General features: G+C 48.0%; 5 protein-coding genes across 5 annotated transcripts; 3 read left to right on the plus strand and 2 right to left on the minus strand.

Moving 5' to 3' along the window:
• Positions 1 to 1165: 1165 nt before the first annotated feature.
• On the minus strand, positions 1166 to 4342 carry ColSpa_06389 (oligopeptide transporter 2; the record flags this gene model as incomplete). Its single annotated transcript, XM_049272601.1, has 10 exons — positions 1166 to 1459; positions 1519 to 1768; positions 1832 to 2008; positions 2072 to 2146; positions 2198 to 2298; positions 2357 to 2436; positions 2491 to 3168; positions 3224 to 3421; positions 3481 to 3994; positions 4286 to 4342. The coding sequence occupies 10 exons, from the start codon at positions 4340 to 4342 to the stop codon at positions 1166 to 1168; spliced, it is 2424 nt and encodes an 807-aa protein (XP_049128558.1).
• A 2303-nt stretch (positions 4343 to 6645) lies between these two features.
• ColSpa_06390 (uncharacterized protein) lies at positions 6646 to 8459 on the plus strand (the record flags this gene model as incomplete). Its single annotated transcript, XM_049272602.1, has 3 exons — positions 6646 to 7325; positions 7354 to 7471; positions 7536 to 8459. The coding sequence occupies 3 exons, from the start codon at positions 6646 to 6648 to the stop codon at positions 8457 to 8459; spliced, it is 1722 nt and encodes a 573-aa protein (XP_049128559.1).
• A 34-nt stretch (positions 8460 to 8493) lies between these two features.
• Positions 8494 to 9296, plus strand: ColSpa_06391 (uncharacterized protein; the record flags this gene model as incomplete). Its single annotated transcript, XM_049272603.1, has 3 exons — positions 8494 to 8661; positions 8707 to 8790; positions 8844 to 9296. 3 exons carry the CDS (start codon positions 8494 to 8496, stop codon positions 9294 to 9296), a joined length of 705 nt encoding a protein of 234 aa, XP_049128560.1.
• A 3112-nt stretch (positions 9297 to 12408) lies between these two features.
• On the plus strand, positions 12409 to 12826 carry ColSpa_06392 (uncharacterized protein; the record flags this gene model as incomplete). Its single annotated transcript, XM_049272604.1, has 2 exons — positions 12409 to 12429; positions 12494 to 12826. The coding sequence occupies 2 exons, from the start codon at positions 12409 to 12411 to the stop codon at positions 12824 to 12826; spliced, it is 354 nt and encodes a 117-aa protein (XP_049128561.1).
• A 4435-nt stretch (positions 12827 to 17261) lies between these two features.
• On the minus strand, positions 17262 to 18087 carry ColSpa_06393 (putative oxidoreductase YfjR; the record flags this gene model as incomplete). Its single annotated transcript, XM_049272605.1, has 2 exons — positions 17262 to 17682; positions 17744 to 18087. The coding sequence occupies 2 exons, from the start codon at positions 18085 to 18087 to the stop codon at positions 17262 to 17264; spliced, it is 765 nt and encodes a 254-aa protein (XP_049128562.1).
• Positions 18088 to 20073: the final 1986 nt, after the last annotated feature.

Below are 20073 nucleotides of genomic sequence, written 5' to 3' on the forward strand. Positions count from 1 at the left end.
GCAATGTTCTGGATGTCTCACGGACGAACCACTCGAAGTGACGCTTTTCCGGATAGCTCAGCTCGGCAAGACCGGCATGCGTATTGCAGCGTGCTATGGGGGGAATCGGCGGCGAGGCCAACGGGGACCTGCGGCCCGCAAAGCGGGTCTTACCGCCGTCCGAATAACCACCGCACACCTTGCCCATGACGGTGCATCGCCGACATGATGGTCTAGTCTCGTCACACTTCACTCTTCGGGCTCTGAATGATGGTCAGGTAAGTTCCCCGCGTCTGGGTTCCTCAGCAAGAGTGAAAATACATCGAACTTACTTGCAGGTTGAACAACCCTTCTTCACCTGCGCAGGAGAGCGACTCTTCGTTCCGGAGTAACCGGGTGGGGTTCGGCCACTACTCATTGCCGTAAACTCTAAGGGTGGAATCGATATCAACTGCAGGCGCTAGAGCGATGGACGGCAGTGGCGGTATAACGCGGGAGACGGACGCCATTCGTCCTGCCGGCAGAATTGGGGGTGGAGCTGGGCGACACCTAGACCTGATCTTTTGTACACAAGGCAGAGGATATGGAGTCGTGAATCGGGAGAAGAGGGGCTGACATCGAGGCAGCTTTGACGCACAACACTATTGTTCCAGGTGGCTGTTGATCGGTTAGCGATGGTCCGTGCTGATTGGTTGTTGCCACTATAGTTTCATTGCCCCTTTTCTGGGAGCTGGCTCGGGTCAAAGTCTAATCTCGCTCGACAACTAAGTTTCGGTGAGCCTCACCGAGTCAAAACGCTGTGTCGGCATATGTATCACGGCTTGACAGATCTTACGACGACTGAGCCACGAGGTGCTCAGTGTTGAGCAGAAGTGACAGAAACTGAGCAAGAATAAATAAAGAACGCCTATGCACATCATTGTTTCATTATGACGTGTCCACCATTCGTCCAAACACTATGGAATAGACCCCTTTGAGGCATCCGATAGTCAGTCCTTATACGAGCAGAGTTACTTTAGGGGAGATAGAGTATTTCCTGATAATTTCAACAACCTCCCATGAGTGGCTCCAAGACCGGGCACACTCGGAACCCGATCGTTCCCCTCAGCAAAGTATGATTTGAGTACCTTTTTCATGTGCACTTAATGAAACGCGATCAGGTATTGTCACAACGCTCTGACCGACTTCAGGCTGCGTAAGTTCCAATCCGTGGTCCGAAGTACTCGCCTTTGGGCAACTCTAGACGTGTGCAGGTCGTGGCTTCGCATCCGCTTTCTGAGTCGTTGCCCCACCAGTGTATCTCAAACCCGTGAAAACTGACGGCAAAGAAGATGATGACACCGGCAATGGCAATACCTGTCGAAAACGCCGCTGACAAGACGTAGTTGTATTTGGACCAAAAGGCGAGGTAGCGCTGCCGAAAGTACACCATGCTCAACCAACCAGGAAGAACAGCAGGCCACATGTAAGCAATGTTGTACTAAGAGTTTAGTCAGCACTGGAATGATGACATCTTGTCAACATGGGTTAAGAACTTACGGGAGACCAGCTGATACCACCACTGAGGATCATGACGGGATGGATCTTCGAGAACCAATGTGTTCTAGGGAACTTTCTCTGAAAGTAGTAGAAGATGAACGGTACAGCAAAGCCAACGGGGAATGCCGACAACAGCGCGGTGTAGATACCGCCTGAGCCGAAAACCTTGCGTGCACCCAGGCTCCCGAACAGCACAGCAGCTGTAAAGTAAGTGTTTACTCCAGGGCAAGTGAACCGGTCTTTCTGGTTCCTAGAGGCGGACGAATTTTGTTAGAAGTTGACATCTTTCGAGTATATTTCAGGTAACACTTACGTGGAGCAGAGATCAGGGATGTTCTCGATCTGGAAGTTCATGACGCCAGTGCATACGAATGCCGAAACGAAGACGGCCACAACCTGAGCGGCAAAGGTGTGGCGCTGAGGAATCTTGAGATAGTGCGCCAGCTTAAGGTCGTTGGCAAAGTCGAGTGCGTGAGCCGTTGTGACATAGCTAGGCGCAAGTCAGTTGCGTATTGAGACTAAGTTGAATGTAGAATCGGCTATTTGCGCTTACCCGAAGCACTTGAAGAAGTTCATAGCGAGAGCATTGCCAGGCTCCCAAGCACCCCCAATAAACTCGGCGAGAACGCTTCATAGATCAGCAAAGCCCTTCCTTGACGAATTGATCAGGGGTCTTTACTTGAACTCGACCTCCATTCCAGTGGTAGCGAAGATGATACCAGTCGGAATGACAAAGACAAGGGCGAGGGCGATACCGAAAAAAACGACACCGACGCTAGTCTGCATAATCTCATTACAACCTGCCTACCTCCTACTCGAGGGTAACAGCACCACTTACCTCGGTTGGCCATGCAGCAACGGCAGCTACACCAAAAGCGATGGCAGCCACATTGAGAATGAGATACCACCATTCGGGTACTAGACAATGTTAATGCATTTGAAGACGTAACGTGGTATGTGATGTGATCATACCTTCGGGGTAATTGGACATCATCCTCGTGTGGACATCTTTGAAGTCGTTCGAGGCTTCCTTCTTGAAGCTGCGCTTCAAACTCCGGAACCCAAGAGCAATATCATGTCGGTGAAACAGAATCGCATACGAAACTGTAGCCGCGTAAACAGCAAAGAAGTAGTAGTACATGGTAATGCTACTAGCAGCTAGGTAGACAGGTGAGTAAGCTTGGTACTTGGCCTCATCAAGCCACCCACGGCTGTCAAGGACCTTGGAGACGTTATACGAGCCACCAAAGTGGTTGTACATCAGATTTGAGTTGATGGGAAGATACGCGGTGTTGTATGCATTAGTCCAGTAGAGCCCGATGATCGTGATGCCACCCAAGAAGACGCCAACAAAGGTATTGAGCGTGACGCGGAAAGGAACTACAAGAGGCTGTACTACGTGAGTTGCAACGTTCCAGTCGAAAGTGGGCAGAGGGTTGAAGCCCAGGCCCTTCTTGACTCCAGTGATGGCGGTCAGAGTAAAGTTGTTGGGTGCGATCCACGCCAGCCAGTTGAATAGTGAAAGGGCACCAAAGATGTAGTCGGGGAACCAGAACCAGACAAACATGGCGGCAAATGCGGCCAAGAAGAAACGGTATCTGGACATGTTGTATATTTTCTTGAAGGGTCCAGGAACTGGATGGTTTGCCTCTGCAAGCATTTGTTAGTTCTGGTTTGCGCCCAGATGTTGCGATGGCCGACTTACCGTTATGGAGAGAGCTGTTCAGTGCAATTGTGGCCAGCGAGGCCGGCCACAGACAGAAAGATGGGTACACTAGAAATCTTCTGCAAATACCAGCCAAACCAAAGCCCATCAGGTTAGTTGATAGGGCCAGCAGAATTTGATAGCTGAATGACTTGGCATATTTTTGACCGAAGTACCGATCCATCCACTGGGTAAAGACTAACACGACAAATCAGCAAAATTGTCATGGTATTGCTTATCAGCGTAAGACAACTTACTAATGTATCTAGAACTCGGTAACGTCTTCCCAACACTCGCCATAATCGAGATAAGCATATGCTCCTTTTTGTTGAACGGTCCAGGGTTAAGACTATGTCTGACTCCGAACAACGTAAACCCGATATCGGGAAGCCATCTCTCCGCGGCTTTTCCAACAGGATACGCTAACAACTGGACCACCTCAGCACGGAGAGATATCGATGGCTGGCGTACACTGAAAAGTTGATTGATGAACGCAATGAAGACAACGAAAAATAGGCCAATAGTCCAGGCGCGAATCGTGCTCACGGGAAGGTTTACGTCGTCATGCGAATCAACTACGGCGCGAACCTCGGCGTAGGGGCTGTTGATTGTCAAGAGGGAGACTTCGATCTTGGCTTCAGAGATCTCGTGAGTGTGCGAGTCTGGGTTGGCGAAGATATCGGCATTGGAGAGGAACTCCTTAAGACGCTCGAGGGCACCAGCGGGGAAGTTAGGATCGAGGCCGTGTTGGTGAATAAGTCTTTCAGCGGACTATGGAAATCTGTTAGAGCTTTGAATTTGATTGGGAGCGGTTACATGCCTCCTTGGCCTCTTTGAGGGAGATTGTATTAGAATGTTGTCTAGCCTCGAGCACTTCTTTAGGAGTTGCGTTAAGTTGTCTTTGTCGAGTCAATGACCACCGCCAAGAACTCGAAGTGTTCGATGTCTTACCTTGCAACTTCTTCAATGGACAATTTCTCATCGACGCTTTCCCTCTGCTATGATGTTATGGGTTATGTAGATAGTAGAGATAACTTGTTGAAGGCTAACCTGTAGACTCACATCGGTAGGGGTAATGATGTCGATAATATCGCCTTTCTTCTGATTCAGGGCACCCATGATAGTTAACTGCCAAGCAAAATGGCAACAGAAATCAGGCAAATCTCTCAACGTACGGAGAAGACCCCCTTGCTATACGGACAAAAGGCAGCTAGTATGAAGACAGCGTCCACTTCGAAACCACACTGGGGATGTCCATTCTTATTTGCGTCTCACTACATACAAATTGTAACTTTTGAAAGAGTAAAACCGATGTACATCCGGGGCTGTAGAGAGCTGGTGGCGTCAAGAATTGCACGGCGCACATCGCGCTGATGTTTTCCCGAGTTGGTAAACGGCCACCTACTCTCTGCTACGTTCTGGGTAATTACGCCAGCTTGGCGAGGGTCGTCCGCCTCAACTGGCGGGTTCTGCTGACGAACAATATCCATGTACGTGCGATAGTAAGTCGGTGTTAATGTGGAGATGGCTCGGAAGACATTGAAGGGGCGCCATCGTATGATTGGGGAAGATTCCGGGAATGACAGTCGAATTCAGACTCTCAAGCCGGGTTTACCGGAGTAGCCCAGATGGTGTTGCAAGCTTATCAAACAATTTGCTAAAGCTTCTTAATCCAGACAAGAATTAGCCAATGGCGTTACTGAGTACGCGTTTGCATCATCTGCCAGTAGGATTAGAAGCAGTGTCTGGCCCCTCGCTTTCGGATTTCTTCTTCGCCCTGTAGCTGGCCTCATGATTATCTGCTCCGACTGGCCCCGTACCTTACGTAGCGAAAAGCTAGATTCGTCCTACCTGGCCGGCTGCGTAACTGACTACTAGATTATGGTGGGACGGGAGAATGGGAAGTGGGCGGGTCTGTCAGTCGCGTCATCGGGATGGAGAATGGCGGTTGCGGTGCAGATAACAAAGCTGGACAAGCGCCTTGACAGGCAATTAGAATTGTCTGAGCTCTGAAGCGTTCAAGTACTGGGCTAGCCGAAGCAAAGCATTGTCCCGTACTGTGGTAGTTTTAATGTCGGCACAAGACCGACTTTACTCCCACAGAAAGGGATCACGGATATCGGAAGTAGACCGCAACGATTGCCATGGTCACGTCGGTTATTACCGTCACTATTGGGGAAATGCTAACATATACATGAAGGCGTGCAGAAGTCGCTGGTTATTCTGGGAAATGCTATTTCTGACTTCTTAGGCTGGCTTGTATGCGCGGGGAGCTTCAGAAAGACTATGGATGATAACTAAATCAGATAAACCTTCGTCCTTTCTTCCTTCGGTGCGCCCTTGATAGGTTCCATTGAAGCCATCGCTGGGATGTCAGACCATAAACCAACAATCCTTCAAGGTTGTGACTGATGCTGCTGCTAGCACACCCGCCCACGAATTTGTATAGCCTTCTAAACAACAAGGGTAATTATAGTGGGTTCTTATTTCGTCCGAGTTGTCACTGGAGCTACGTAAGATGTCTGATCGGTCAGTACTTACTTTGCCCAGCAGCCACAATCCGCGGAATGTCAAAGCTCAAAGTCCGTGATGATAATGTCAGCATTGTGTTCCAAATCTATGTGGGCCATGCTCGGCTGACGTGCTTAACACCCATGTTGACGTCTCTGGAAATAAACAACCGCCAAGACGTGGCCCAACCACTGCGAAGTCGGGAGAATTAGCGGCTATAGCACAAGACGTGATAGGACCCCTCAAACAGCCGTGCCAGCTCGTAATGACTTAGATTAAACATCGACAGACCGAGGCAAAAAAATTATTCGCCGTTTTGTAGCACATTCAATCTCGACCTTTGAATCTAAACAAATTGTCTTTCATACTGCAAAATGAGATACAAAGATGGCGAGGCCTTTGAAGTGAGCCCTCCTCCTTACCAATATCAGCTACCTAGCCGACGCTTCGCAATTCGCAAGCGTCGAGGGCATCTTGTTACTCTCGTGGGAATCGTCGCTCTAGTCATCTTTCTATCATGTTTCAAGAGTGCTACTAGGGCACCGACAACATACCAGCAAGATCTGTTTCGAAGAGGACTGCGCCAATGCAGCGAGTATGCCCTTGACCTTGCGGTGCAGAGGTCGCCACCCGAGAATCGGTCAAACCCGAGATGGAACTCAAAGTCTGGACAAGAGCATCCGATTGTCATTCGCAACGCAACTCTTTTTGACGGAGAGACGATACTTTCCGAGGCCGTCGATATTTTTTTCGAAAAGGGAATGATAAAATCAGTGTCCGAGGCCCAATCCCAGTCCTTATTTCCCGGGAATGTCGTGGTTTACGATGCAAATGGGCGGTTTGTCACTCCGGGCCTCGTCGACATTCACTCCCATCACTTGGAACTACCATTCTCCTCAGTTTCTGCCAACATGGATGTGAACGAAAAGCCTGGCTTGGGCCCCATCACCCCTTTTGTGCGCGCCATTGATGGATTCAAACCGTATGATCCAGCAATCAAGATCATTGCTTCCGGCGGGGTTACGTCTTCGCTTAACCTTCCAGGCTCTGGGAACATAGTCGGTGGCCAGGCATACTTAGTGAAAAATCTGCCCCTAGCTGGGGAGAATGGTGAGCCAATCGTCGAGGAACTACTCCTTGAGCATGGCTTGCCGAAAGAGAGTCGGCAACGCTACTTGAAGATGGCTTGCGGCGAAAACCCGAAGCACATATACGGGCATACCCGCCTTGGTAATGCTTGGCTTCTCAGAGAGCATCTGGATCGGGCTAGGAAACTCAAGAATAAGCAAGATGCGTGGTGTCGAAGTGCTGATGATATTGACGCCGGCAGTTTCTTCAAAGATAGCCGAATCTTCCGTTTCATTGCAGACTCCGGAGAGTTGCCGGTGGATTTGGAGCTCGAGCCCACCGTTGCTCTGTTGAGGGGCAAGTTCAACGTCAACATCCATTGCTACGAGCCTGAGGACTTTGAGCGAATGCTGGATATTCTACATGAGTTTGAAATTCATCCGCAAGCTTTCCATCATGCTCTCGAGGCGTGGCAGGTTCCCGAATTTCTCAAACAACAGGAAGAGTATAGCAATCTGATCCGGTGCAAGGAAACTACTGACATCCTTCAGAAACATCACTATTGCTACCTTTGCCGAGAACTCATTGTTCAAGCACGAGGCTTATGGTGCCAATCTGCGCGGCCCCAAGATCCTGGACGATCATAGCCTTCGCGTAGTGTTGAAATCGGTACGTTGCAGGTGCTGTCCAAAGTGAAAGATCCGTGATCATTATGTTGACATGTGCTTCAAAGGACCACACCGGTGAAAGCAACAATGCCAAATACCTAGTTTACCAAGCTGCTGTCTCTCATTCTTTTGGGTTGTCGAGTGATAAGGCCCTTCAGTCTGTAACTTCTATTGCCGCTAGATCCATTTACCAGGATCATCGCATTGGCTTCGTCCGGCCTGGGTACGATGCTGATCTTGCTATCTGGGACTCCCACCCGCTCTCAGTTGGCGCAACGACTGTCCAGGTATTTATAGACGGTAGAGAGATACTAGAGCCCACAGCTTCTCTCAAAATTCTCAAGAACCCAACCAAAGAGACCGACCTAGTTTTGCCGAAGTCTCGTCCTTGGATTGATCAGGACCAGAAGCAGCTAGTCTGCAGCGAAGCTTTAGCTGCTGAATCGCGAATTGTATTCACTGGTATAAAGGGCTTTCTGCTTGAGAGTCCTTCTGCCGACTTCAACACGGATTCTGAGGGAGAGGCTGGCCTTGCCATGACGGTGTTCAATGGAGATATAACGTGTCTTGGACCCAAGGCCAAGTGCCTGCCGTCTCAGAAACATGAGAAAGTCCTTCGAATTGACTTGAACGATGGCTACGTCACACCTGGCCTCGTTGCATTCGGCAACAACATCGGCATCATCGACATTCCTTCAGAGTCATCCACAGGCGATGGATCCCCTGGCCGCAATGGAAATGCTCTGAACCAGCAAAAAGATCTGCACTTCGCCAAGTATGGCATCCATTTCGGTGGGAGAGGATTCGGTCGAGCAAGGGTCGGGGGCGTCACTAAAGTGATCACGGCGCCAACTTTTGCGGGAGGGGTGATTCAGGGCGTGAGTGTGGGATTACGGACAAACGAAAACTCGACGATACTGGGAGGTGGTATCTGGAAAGATGAGGTCGCTCTTCACTTTGCTGTGGGCCAAGAAGGGAAAGGTCAGTGAGCTGTGGATGTGTTTCATTATGGGAGATACTAATATGCCCGTGCAAGGTGACGATACGCCGACTGTGTCGTCTGGAATCGAACGTCTGCGTCAGGTCCTCGAGACAGGCCAAGATTCGCCTGCAAATCCCGGCGACGCATTTTCGCAGGCTACGAATGGTTCCCTTCCCGTCGTAGTATATACTGTTAACGAGGTGGGCTTTGTTTGTTGTGTTGTCGGCATGAAGTACGCAAGCTGACAAAAGCAGGATGATATTTCCCAAGTCATCCTCCTCAAACGGGACTTCCCCTCCGTGAACCTTGTCATTTTCGGTGGCCATGCTGCACCATTAGTATGTTATTTTGACTCATTTCAATAACATATCGTTGAACTGATGAAAACTAGGTTGCTAAGGAGCTCAGCGAAGCAAAAATTTCCGTCATCCTCACCGGCAATCGCGGTGCGCCAGACAAGTGGGAGAAAAGGCATATCTTCGCCGGCCCTCCGCTCTCTCCTAGTCCCGCGCAGGTTCTGATTGACGCCGGTGTTCCGATTGCGCTCGCGGTCCGGGGCGATTCCAAGGTCCATGGGTTGGCCCAAGAGGCGCAGTGGGTAGCTAAATTCGCCAAGTTAACGGAAAAGGAGGCGATCAAACTGGTTTCAACGAACTTTGAACAGATTCTCGGATTAGAGCGATCAACTCAGGAGACTAATGCATCGGCCATAAAGAAATATGCGGGTGACTTTGTGGTCTGGGACGGGAATCCTCTCCGTGGGGAGGGGAGCGTGGTTCTGAGCGTCCAAGATGATGGAAAGATCGGGGACTGCTGGCCAGATGTCGAGGGTGCCGTACTTTGAGGTCAGCAATGCAGCTCTTATCGTATATGGCACTGAATATGGACGAATGTGTGGGATGTCTAGGATGTATGGGACTCTTCTCAATCGTGGAAAGCAGGGTAGAATGGACATCGAAATCCAGAAGACTAGGAACTCGAGGACCTTCAACGCTTTGCATTACTCCGATCCTTCCTGGATTGAATTTAATAAACCGTTTTCTTTCGCTTATTTCACCTAGCTTGGCCCAACTTTCGAACATTTCTAGCCTTGACAGCTCCAGCCAAGTTTAATACCACTGCTCCACGATTTCTCGCCGTCTACTGTGTCCAGTTTCGGTCTCACGACAAATTTTCTGGAACCCGAACACTTGTTGTGGTTTCCCCAGCAAGAACACTGTGTCAGATCGCAATCAATTGCATGGAGAAATTCTATAATCTGACTAGCATTTTGCTAACCAGAAGCATTCTTCTGCAAAATTTTAGACACTCATCATCAAAATTAACGATGAACGGAAAGTGAAACTGTGTACGTTGTAAGGCATACGAAAAACTCCGTTTCTGGGCCCTAAACTCATAGCACAGTAGGGTTTGTCCACGTACCCTAACTTCATCTTCAGGCCAACTGTCGAAATCCGATGATTTGCAGTTGAAAAGAAACAGGATGATTAAATTTTATTGGTACTATTCGGCACGTTTTGCTGTAATCCTACTGTCGCTCGATGAGACACTCAGGGGCTCTTAGCCGTGCGAACCTTTAGATTGAAGTTCCATGGGGTAGGGTCCGACTGGCCGTGTGAGATTCGTCAAGGTACATCGTTCATACAGAAAAAAAGCCGGCTGCACTTTAAGATTTATTAGTAAGAGCGTGCACTATCAGAGAAGCCATTCAAAAATAATGGAGCTTAAGTCTGTAATCACAACAATTGTCAATTCTGAGATTTCGGAGGAACACTGTGTAACCTAAGATGGAATGCTTAAGGTGACGTTGCAAAGACAGCATGTCATTCATTGGCGGCAGACCAAATAAGAGATGAAAGTAAAAGTTCCTTACGAAACAATAGAATCTCATGACCGTTTGTACCATGAATAAGTTTTCCAACATGGAGGATAATTACTGATTCCGACAGATCATCCTTGTAGTGAACAAGGCAGTTGATATGAGTATGGATGGTGACACTCCGTGGCATACGAGAACCTTGGCTTGATGCACCTTGCAAAGCATATGTAAGCTATCGCAGTCGTCGGTGGTTCAATCGATCTGGACCTGCTAGTGGTTCAGCTGAGGCAGCATGGCTTGGACTCTTCATTGCGCTCATGCTAACGTGGAGACGATGAACAGATCTTACGCCAAGGTGCAAATCTTTGTTCGTCCGAGTCCAGACTTCGCGTGGCGAGAAAAATTTTCCCTAGAAACGTCATCCATGATCTTTTCGTTGTTGTTTGATGCAAAGTTACTGGTGTTTTTAGGTCGACAGACAGTAAGCCAAGTCTCTTGGACGATGACATTATTCATGCAGCGCTCCCGTTCGAGCTGTCAACGTCCCCACCAAACCTTAACTTTATTGAAATGATTTTTGCTGGACTAAGATGGCCAAGAAAGCTGCGCCTCACGGAACATGGGCAGTGATTTATGAAACTTCCGAATCTGCAGCTCAGATGTTCTCTGTGGCGATGGTGACGTTGAAGGCTGAGGGATAAGACGTCTCAGGCTGGTTACCAATATTAGTTGGAACAGAGATTTGTCGTCGCATCGAGCTTTAGCCAAGGTCAAATAGCAGTCCAAAAACCATTGTGTTGATTATTATTCTATACCTAAAAGAGCTGGAATGAAAACAGCAAGGTCCAATCCACGGTGCAAGCTATCGAATATGATCATGAGCAAAAGACGCTCAGCGGCAAGAAGATAGGCAAAAAGATGCCATCGAGCCTCATATGGATAATCTTCGAGGAGTTAATTTCTCAAGATACAGTTTGTGACAATTTGGTTCAGTCCGTATAGAGTTTACGAGCCATTCCCCGCATCCACCACTGCTACTTGGAACCTCAGCGGGACCCCAGCGTGGAATCTTCCGGCTTCGAGTACCACTATTCAGCATTTGCCGGGTCACAAAGTCTTGGGAGACTCGGTGGATACGATTCTCCCGTCTTTGTCAACACTAAGCTTATCATCATACCAACGTTTCTATCGCCGTGCCAGGATGCCGGCATTTCAAAATCCTGCGTTTCGTTACATGGATGTGATCTGATGGTCAGTTGCAACCGCGTCAAGCCGCTGATAGTACTGCTACAAAATCTAAACCTCTGAAATCTTGACTGGAGATTTTGAGACAAGTTCGAGCACGATGCGCCTTGAGAAATCTCGCGACAGAAACTCTGGATTGACATACGGCAGACCACCTGTCCGGAGCCATGACGCTTGAATCGTTTCCCGACCATATCTGGATGCCGTATCAGCCATCACAGTTGCATCGTCCAATGTTGACCAAATACATCTGAAGCAAGATTTTTGTATAACGCTATAGTAAAGATCATTATGCATACCGCAGGCTGCCGAGGAGACTAGCTAGCTAAGCTGGGCGATGTAACTCAGCACGAGAATCTCGAGGATTGATCTACCATTTGATTCGTAAGCTGCCGTTCCTGCCACGTCTTTTACTGGGAAGTGGAAGAAGCTTATTTCGTGTACCTTCACTTCATGTCCGGTGTTCAGGGCTGCACATCGGTGGATGCGTTGTTCTATTTCCGGCCATAACCCAGAAAGTGGTGATCATAATGAGAATAGCCGAGCACATAATAACAGCAATGCTACGCCGGCTCAACTTTGACTCTTGAAACATATAAAGGCATTGGAATATCCAGTCCTGTACATGTTGTTTGAAAACATCATCGCATTCATCAATTCCATTATTGAAATTGTTTTCAACCCAAATTCGCCACAACTACACTTGTCTATTGGCCCCAACTCAACATGCTTGGAATCGCTTGGAGACATGCCCTCATTGGGCTGCTTCTTATGGATTCTTTGGGATCAGCCCTTGTGGTGCCTCCAGGAGCTGCCATTACGAAGTCAGACAAGCTTCCGACGAAGAACCGACGTGAAAGCCTTGCTTCTTACAGTGTTGTTTCTATCCGAGATGACGGCGATAACGATGATGGTAAGCACGACAAAGAGAAAACGGCCTCTAGTTCATCACAGGTAGGCTGACAGTTTTTTGTCAGATGGGCCGCCGCCGCCGCCGCGACGCCCCGGTGACCGCCTACCAGGGCCACCGCCTCCTCGGCCAGATGACGACAGCGACCATGATGACGGTAGGTGTCTGCAAGCAAGAATACATTGACGCAACTGACGATTATCTAGTGACCCGGGAAATTAGAAGAAATGACCCACCTAATCCACCTAACCCGCCTGATCCTACCAACCCTAAGCCTCCCGACAATCCCAAGCCTCCTACCAATCCCAGGCCTCCTGACAATCCCAAACCTAATCCCAACCCACCTGATCCTAACCCAAGACCACCGTCGAACTCTAACGACGACGATGATGGTGAGTAATATGCACGGTAGATTTACATGGTGTATACAGGGCTAAAGCATAACCATAGATCCTACAGGTCGGCCAGATCACGACTGATTCTGTGGCAATTGACCTATTTGTAAGTTGGGACCGTGCTATATTATTCTCATCAAGGCAATGGATTATAAGAACTTGCAGCAGGTGATCTGACGTCACAAATGAACAGTTCGTTCCTGGATCAAGTCAAGGCTGTACCAAGATCTCAAACAATAGGGCCTGGGGTTCTTCATCGTTGTACGCAAGTATCATTCGCTTTTCAAATTGTCCAGACATATACGGATAGCATTGGTCATCGGAAAGATCATTGATTGGAAAATACGCTGGGCAACGCAACCTACTGTCGTTTAACTTAGCTTAGTCTCGAATTGTATTTGTGATTCTTCCGAAAGTGTCACTGTCCCATCATAACAAATGCATGTGAAGAACTGAATTGACATCCAAATCTAAGCTACCTCTTAGGAGTTTCGACCTAAGGACAGAATTCTCTGATTAAGATGGTTCTGAAAAGGTCCTTAATATTATGATTGGGCCTATGGCCTTGTATCGTGTTTGTGGAACTTTTGTTGGCATTGATTCTCATTTTGGCCCGGCGCCGTACCAGCCAATGGCCTTCCGTTACATGACTACAGCAATTACTTAGACTCTGAACTACGACCCCAGCATTCTACCTTGGCCGCCAATGGTATAACTAATCAAACTTGCACTCAGGCGCGCCGCCAAGACACTCCGACTTCCGACTCGTCCGCCCCGCCAGCCGCCTCCGAAATTGACATCGACCGTGACGTCCCCGGGCCGAAACGCCGCCAGCAACCAATCCGCCGACCCGGCTCAAATGCTATCACAGTCCTGCTACCGTCAATGAAAGCTCTGGACATGTTACAGCTCAACCTCGCGCCATTTACGTATCTTCGCCAGCTTCTTGTGGGACTCATCCATCCCTTTGATGACCTGCGCCGCCGCATTCATGACGTCTTAAAGTTATTGCATGTAGCCAGGGCTCGCAAATCTATCCAGCTGATCCATGGCATTTGTCTTCATTAAAGAAAAGTTATCGATCTTATCGCGTACCTTTATGTCCGGTTTGTCCCTCATGAGGAGCTTCAGACCAAAGATGGCCACTTTACGCCTTTGCTCGCTCAGCAGCAGGATGAACGGCGTGTCTTTATCGATGGCCCTAAGGCCAAGGTCCTAGGCCAACATTCCTGTTTTTTTAGCATCTCTACAGACCGCTCTTGGAGCGTAATAGTCTATAAACTGTGGCAGGTTCTACGGATTAGAGACGGTGGTTCTTGAAGTCATCTAGAGGTTTTAACACAGAGTTGTTAGAGTTTATTAACTTAGGTTTGAGCATAAGCCATAAGACAAAAGCCCAGTTTACAATTGGGCTTTTGTACACGTCTAGTCGCATCAAGCTTTTGCGCAAGGTTTCTGAAAGACATAGACTAAAGCTATCGACGTTCAGAGCAACTCACGCCATAAGGTTTTCAGAACCTTAGTGTTAGGTTCTTTGGACTGAAGCCATCGCTGTTCAGCGTGGCCTAAGCTGCAAGGTTTTCACGACCTTGGTGGGAGGCTCGTTGAATCGAAGCCATCGTCGCTTTTCTAACGTTAATTAGTCCAGCGTGACTCAAACGGCAAGGTTTTCATAACTTTGGTAGTAGTTCAAATAAAACTATCACTGTCAGGGTTATAGCTGATGCTTCTGCTTGCCACGGTTGAAGTGAGGTCTGGACCAGCAGTCGTTCCACGCTATGGGGTATTTCGTACCGTATTGATATATCAAGATCTAGCATAGGCCAGAGGTGCTACTATATTAGGTTATACGTACTATGACAATTTTCTGTCCAGGGTGAACTATACTAGACCGCTTATGGGAGGCTAGAACAACAACTTAAACTAAAAATATTATGATTACCGAGTATACTTCTTTGATCTGTAAAATAAGCCGAGTCGACTTATTTGATGTCACCCGTCATCCGTAGCAAATGAATTATCACATAAGCTAGGGGGGATCGTAATAGTCAATATCCCACCCAAAGGCACTAGACCGCTGACGAAGTGAGCCGTTGACAACCATAGCCACAACAAATAAACAAATAGGAAACCGATTTTAGTCTTTCTACGTATCAAAAACGGTTCTGGAAAATCTGTAAAGCAAACTTGTTTAGATTAAAGTCAAACATTCTCCCTATGAGTCAACTTCAACTCATGTTGCGAGATATTGCTGCATCTAACAGGATTCTCGGCAAGTCATTTGAATCCATCATTAACCATGTAGAGCCTCATGACGTAGGTTTTGCATCTTATTCATGATATCAAGTGATGCCCAATGCCATACGATAGTGCATTTCGTCGAACGCCAAATGCGCAAGGCCTGGGAAAGAATTTACGAACGCCATTTCCATCGAATGACAAGCCTGATAGCTCGGCAAGGTTACAAACCATAAAACAACCCTAATTATTTCAAATCTATTGCACTCGTCATCAACAGCATAATATTACAGGGTTACTCTTGCCACATTATTATTGGCTCCAAAATAAGCCTCCCCAGTCTAGAATTTGTTTCAACTGGAGATGCAGCTTTTCTCGGCTTATTTGCCGGTTTTTCTTCTGGGCAGAAGATTGCGAGCTCGTAAAAAGCTTCGCATAAACTAAAGGCCAGGATGATGGCAGGAGCCTCGCACGATCCGCCCAAACCGACACCAGACGGACCAAACGTACTGAACGGGCCCAGGCTGGCTCCATTGGCATCTAATCCTCCCATAGTCTTACCTTAGCAGTCATCACCGGTTAAACACTCTCATGGTCAGTCTCCCGATAAATCTGCCATCGATTCATCTATTATTAAATAGTACAGGAGTTTGTCCTTAACCACCGCTCGCGGTAGCAGACGACCCAGCCGGCAACTCGAGCAGTTTCAGAGACAACTATCCCGAGGAGCGAGAAGCACCAGATGATGTACGGTATTCCTGCGTTCTTCCGGTCCGAAATTAAGCGAAGGCAAAGAAATGCAGTGTTGCCGTAAGGACGGGTGGAGATTTGGCCACATCCATCGCATACCGGCACAAAAGAACTGAGCGGATTGTCTACCCGAAGCGTTGCATCGAGGCTGACTAAAGAACCGAATAACGGAAGATTATCACCAATATAATCTCCAAGGCAGAAAACACGTTTTGGTGTGTCCCAGTAATATTTGGTCTTGCCTTGGAGGGCTTCCGCCAGCGAAATCGTCTCGAGTCTGTTGAGTAGATGGTTTGTGGACTGGCAATTCCGAATCCCGTTCTTGCCACTGGAAAGCTTATGGTCGAATGGAAGGTCTATATAGCTGCTGCAGACAGAGATAATGAGATGGAATGGGTCCAATAGGCTCAGCCATCTAGGGAGGTGGTCTGAAACGGGAGTCTACGGGCGGCATATGCTAGGCTAACCACCACTGGCAGTCCTTGAGGGACTGGTACAATAGCCACTATTAGACTCTAGGGCCCTTGAGTGCATTATCTGATTAACACACTACACCAAAAGCATCACATCGATCGTCTAACATTTGTCAATAGTTTGCTTTTATTGTTGTTATTGTTGTTGTTCTGCCTTGAAAGATGCAGGCGTTCTAAGAAGTATGTTCCGCAGCAACGCAGCATGTACCTATTGATTGCGGGTATTCATACTAACTTGGTCTTGTCAGACCTTGGCAGTGCTTCGCCGTTCCATCCGAAAGGACTCATCCCGATACATAATCTCCACCTGGGCAAGGATGTCAGAATGATTCATCGTCGCTTACGTTATATTTTCCATAGCGCCTCAGCTTCCAAGCCGGATTTCTGTAACACGTTTCAAAGGAGTTTATTGGGATCATTTGCTATGAGAGGGAATGATTCATTGTGACTGCAGACATATGCAACAAGCATCTATCCCTTGGTAATATGGTTGAGAAGACTCAAACATCGAGGAGACAAGCTGCCCAGGTCCAGCTAATCTTATATAAGAACTGCATGTTGGGACGGACTCGGGGTAGCAAAAGTTTATCAAATCGGCTAAAATATACAGTTGATTCTTTTGCAACGCGCTGTGATAATATATTCTCTCAGTACCCTTCTTATGCTCTAACTATATTGCAATCGAATGTCAAAATAAGCCTCCTGAGAAATTGGGTAAGTTTCCTCTGCCTTTCCCCTATCTAAAAAAAATGATGAGTAAATGTTTTGCCGATCGGAATTGCTCTGCTTTTGCAATGCTATGAAGACCGCTTCAGTCGACATCGCCTGAATTAAGCCTCTACCCCTACATTCCTTAATTAGGCTTGACGTATATCATGCTAATAACTGATGTGTTGTATTCAAGATGCAAGACGGCCTCTCAAATTAAGTCAACCCTAGTTAAACTGGCCAAACGTTCGGTGTCAACAATGGGCATCACCTATACTCGAGAGCTATCTCTCGTCTTGACGAGTTGAGTTTCAAATGATAACCCAGACTCCATTCTTAAGACCCCATACATGGATGAGGAGTCAAGTGGCCTTCTTTCACCGTCCGAGTACCTTGTCGCCTCTGAAAGATGTTTGAAAACGACCTCACCAACTTCAAGTCGGGCGCCAGCTCTCTCAGCACAGTCAATGCCATGGCCAACGTCTTTCAAAGCCAGTGTCAGATCCGACCAGGGTCTCTCGCCCTGTGATGGCATGTAAGCGCCTGACGTCATGCGTCTTGACATTGAGAGAGCCAATGGCCCGTACTGCTGTTCGATAAGATTCTCCATCGCCTCCGTACCAAGTCCAGTCTTCTCGGCAAACACGTGGGCTTCAGCAACAAGTTCCATCATCCCGGCTGTCATAAAGTTTCTATGAAAGGTAAGTCTAGTCTTCATTGCTGAACTTACGGAAAGAACATTACTATACTTACCCAGCTGTCTTCATTATACCAGACTGCTGCACATCTTCGCCGAGCCGGATAATACCCCTTCCCATGACGCCGACGATGAATGGGCTAATATTCTCCACTGCATCATGAGGTCCGGCGATGATCCACAGTAGTTTTCCCTCTGCAGCCACAGGGCTTGCGCCAAAAACAGGTGCTGCGACAAGGTTTGCACTTCTGTCTGCCAGACGGTCTCTTGATTTCGCGGACGACAGAGGATGGACGGTGGAGGTATCCACAATGATTTTGCCAGTCAAGTTGAGTGGTGCAGAGTTGTCGAGGATTGCATCCAACGTTGCTTCAAGAGCAGCATCATCGCTGAGGGACATGAAGATTATATCCGTATTGTCCACAAGATCTTTTACATCAGGGCGCGCCACCCCTCCGATCTCTGACAGAGGAATGCCGCGTGACATTGTTCTATTGTGATACTGCAGGTGTGGAGCGTCGAGTTTGACAAGATGCTTCTGCAGGTTGGTTGCCATACCAAGGCCCATTGATCCGAGACCTATGACACTCGTCAGCAAACAGGCTTAGGCTCAAAAGCTGGATTCTAACCAATCCACCCTAGTCGGGGGTGCGGGGTTGGTGGAATTGCACTGGGCTCGTTTTCCATGACTGCTTGAAAGGCGATTACGGACGTTGGTCAGATGATGATGTAGTAATAATTGGGCCGATGTTTGGAGGATTCGGACCTGCTTGTTGATCTGGCACATATGCACAGGTTTGAGAGAAGAGGACTTTGAGTGGGACTTTGAGTGATCGAGGTGGTGAGTCAAAGGGCTGCGAGCCGAAGATGGCTCGCCATCAGTACGGTGGTACATTATCAGCCCCACTTTCGGTTTCTGATCCGTCGGCGGCGACATCCGAAGTCTGGTTTTCAGACAAGCACATCTGATTTCATGCTCAATGAATGAATGTCGTGCATGCTATCATGCTCATTTCTTCTATTGTAAGATCTCAATCTAGAAAGTAACTGGAGTCATTAGCTTTTTGGTGGTGCTATCAATGATAACCATTTTGGACTCGAGTTCGCAAGCCGGTGCCAGAACGGTTCAATTGCTCTACCAATACTTAACAGCAACTACATATATGCTCAACTATAACCACATGCGGCGCTTCTTGTCACTTATTGAGCTTTTTTAGAAGGGTACCTATGGTTTCAAAACGAAGCACCTTTTCTTCTTCGTGTTGTCAAGACGTGCAGGGTGATCTGTCGTGCATCACAGATATCAGGCAGCCACCCGAGGCCGTCGCTTTGCACGGCAGCCTGCTGGCAAGAAGAAACACGACGACGGCAGGTTGAACTAAAAATAAAATAAAATTAGTTTTAGAACCAAAGTAGCATTGGGATTGCCTGTATGTGGGTAGCTCGTGGGAGAAGATTCGATTGCATAGCTTACACCTCCAGACAGGTGCAGTCATTAATTAAGGATAAGACTGTAGCGCCAGGGAAGAAGTGACTTCAGAGAGGGACATAAAAGTCTGGTCTCGATAACCCCTCAGTTGTCTCCCCCAAAGCCTATGCGAGCCGTCGTCCCAAAGACTGCCGACGTGTCCTTGTAGCAGAGTGAGCTACAATGCGTCGAACCTTCGGAAGCCCTCATCCCCAGCGAGCGACTGAGTGAGCGTCGAGGTTTATGATTAAATGCTCATGTGAGTCAGGTATTCCAAACAGGTAAAAGTTACATGACTCGATTTCGACATACACGGCTCTTTCGAATAGTCGAAGGGAACTGAAGTCGGCGTCAACGTAACGGAAGACTGCGTTGCACGATGTGAGGCCAAGATCAGATACGGGAACTTAGAGACCACAGCAACGGCATTGGCAGCGTCGACAGCGCCGACGATTAGAGTTTGACTAAAAAATTTGATTATGTCAAGCTCACTAGCCCCAAGTTTTCCCAAGCCAATTTCCCAATGTTACTTCGGCGGACGGTGACCGACAGAAATAAGGTTTACCGAAAGTATCGTCCTTTTGTCGTGGGCCTCTCCATTGTTTCCTGCTAACAGGCGTTTGATGTAGCAGTCCGAAAGATTACAGGCGCCATGTTTACCACATTTCTCTTATTAAACGACTTGGGGAGGAGAAGCAATGCTGTTGCGACTTTCATAAGAGCTTGCTAGACTAACACCTTATATAGGAAATTGCTCTCGATCCTGTGCCAAGGTTCTCAGCCTGATAGTACTTCAGTATGAGTTGTTTTTCCTGAGAGAACTTAGAGCTCTTGATCATTGACAGATTCATCTCGTGAACTTAACCTCCGAGATTACGACGCCATACACGAAAACCGCATGTAATCACACCGGAACGA

This window comes from Colletotrichum spaethianum, assembly GCF_022836535.1.
Source record: "Colletotrichum spaethianum MAFF 239500 DNA, contig15, whole genome shotgun sequence".
In the NCBI taxonomy this organism is placed as follows: Eukaryota; Fungi; Ascomycota; class Sordariomycetes; order Glomerellales; family Glomerellaceae; genus Colletotrichum; species Colletotrichum spaethianum.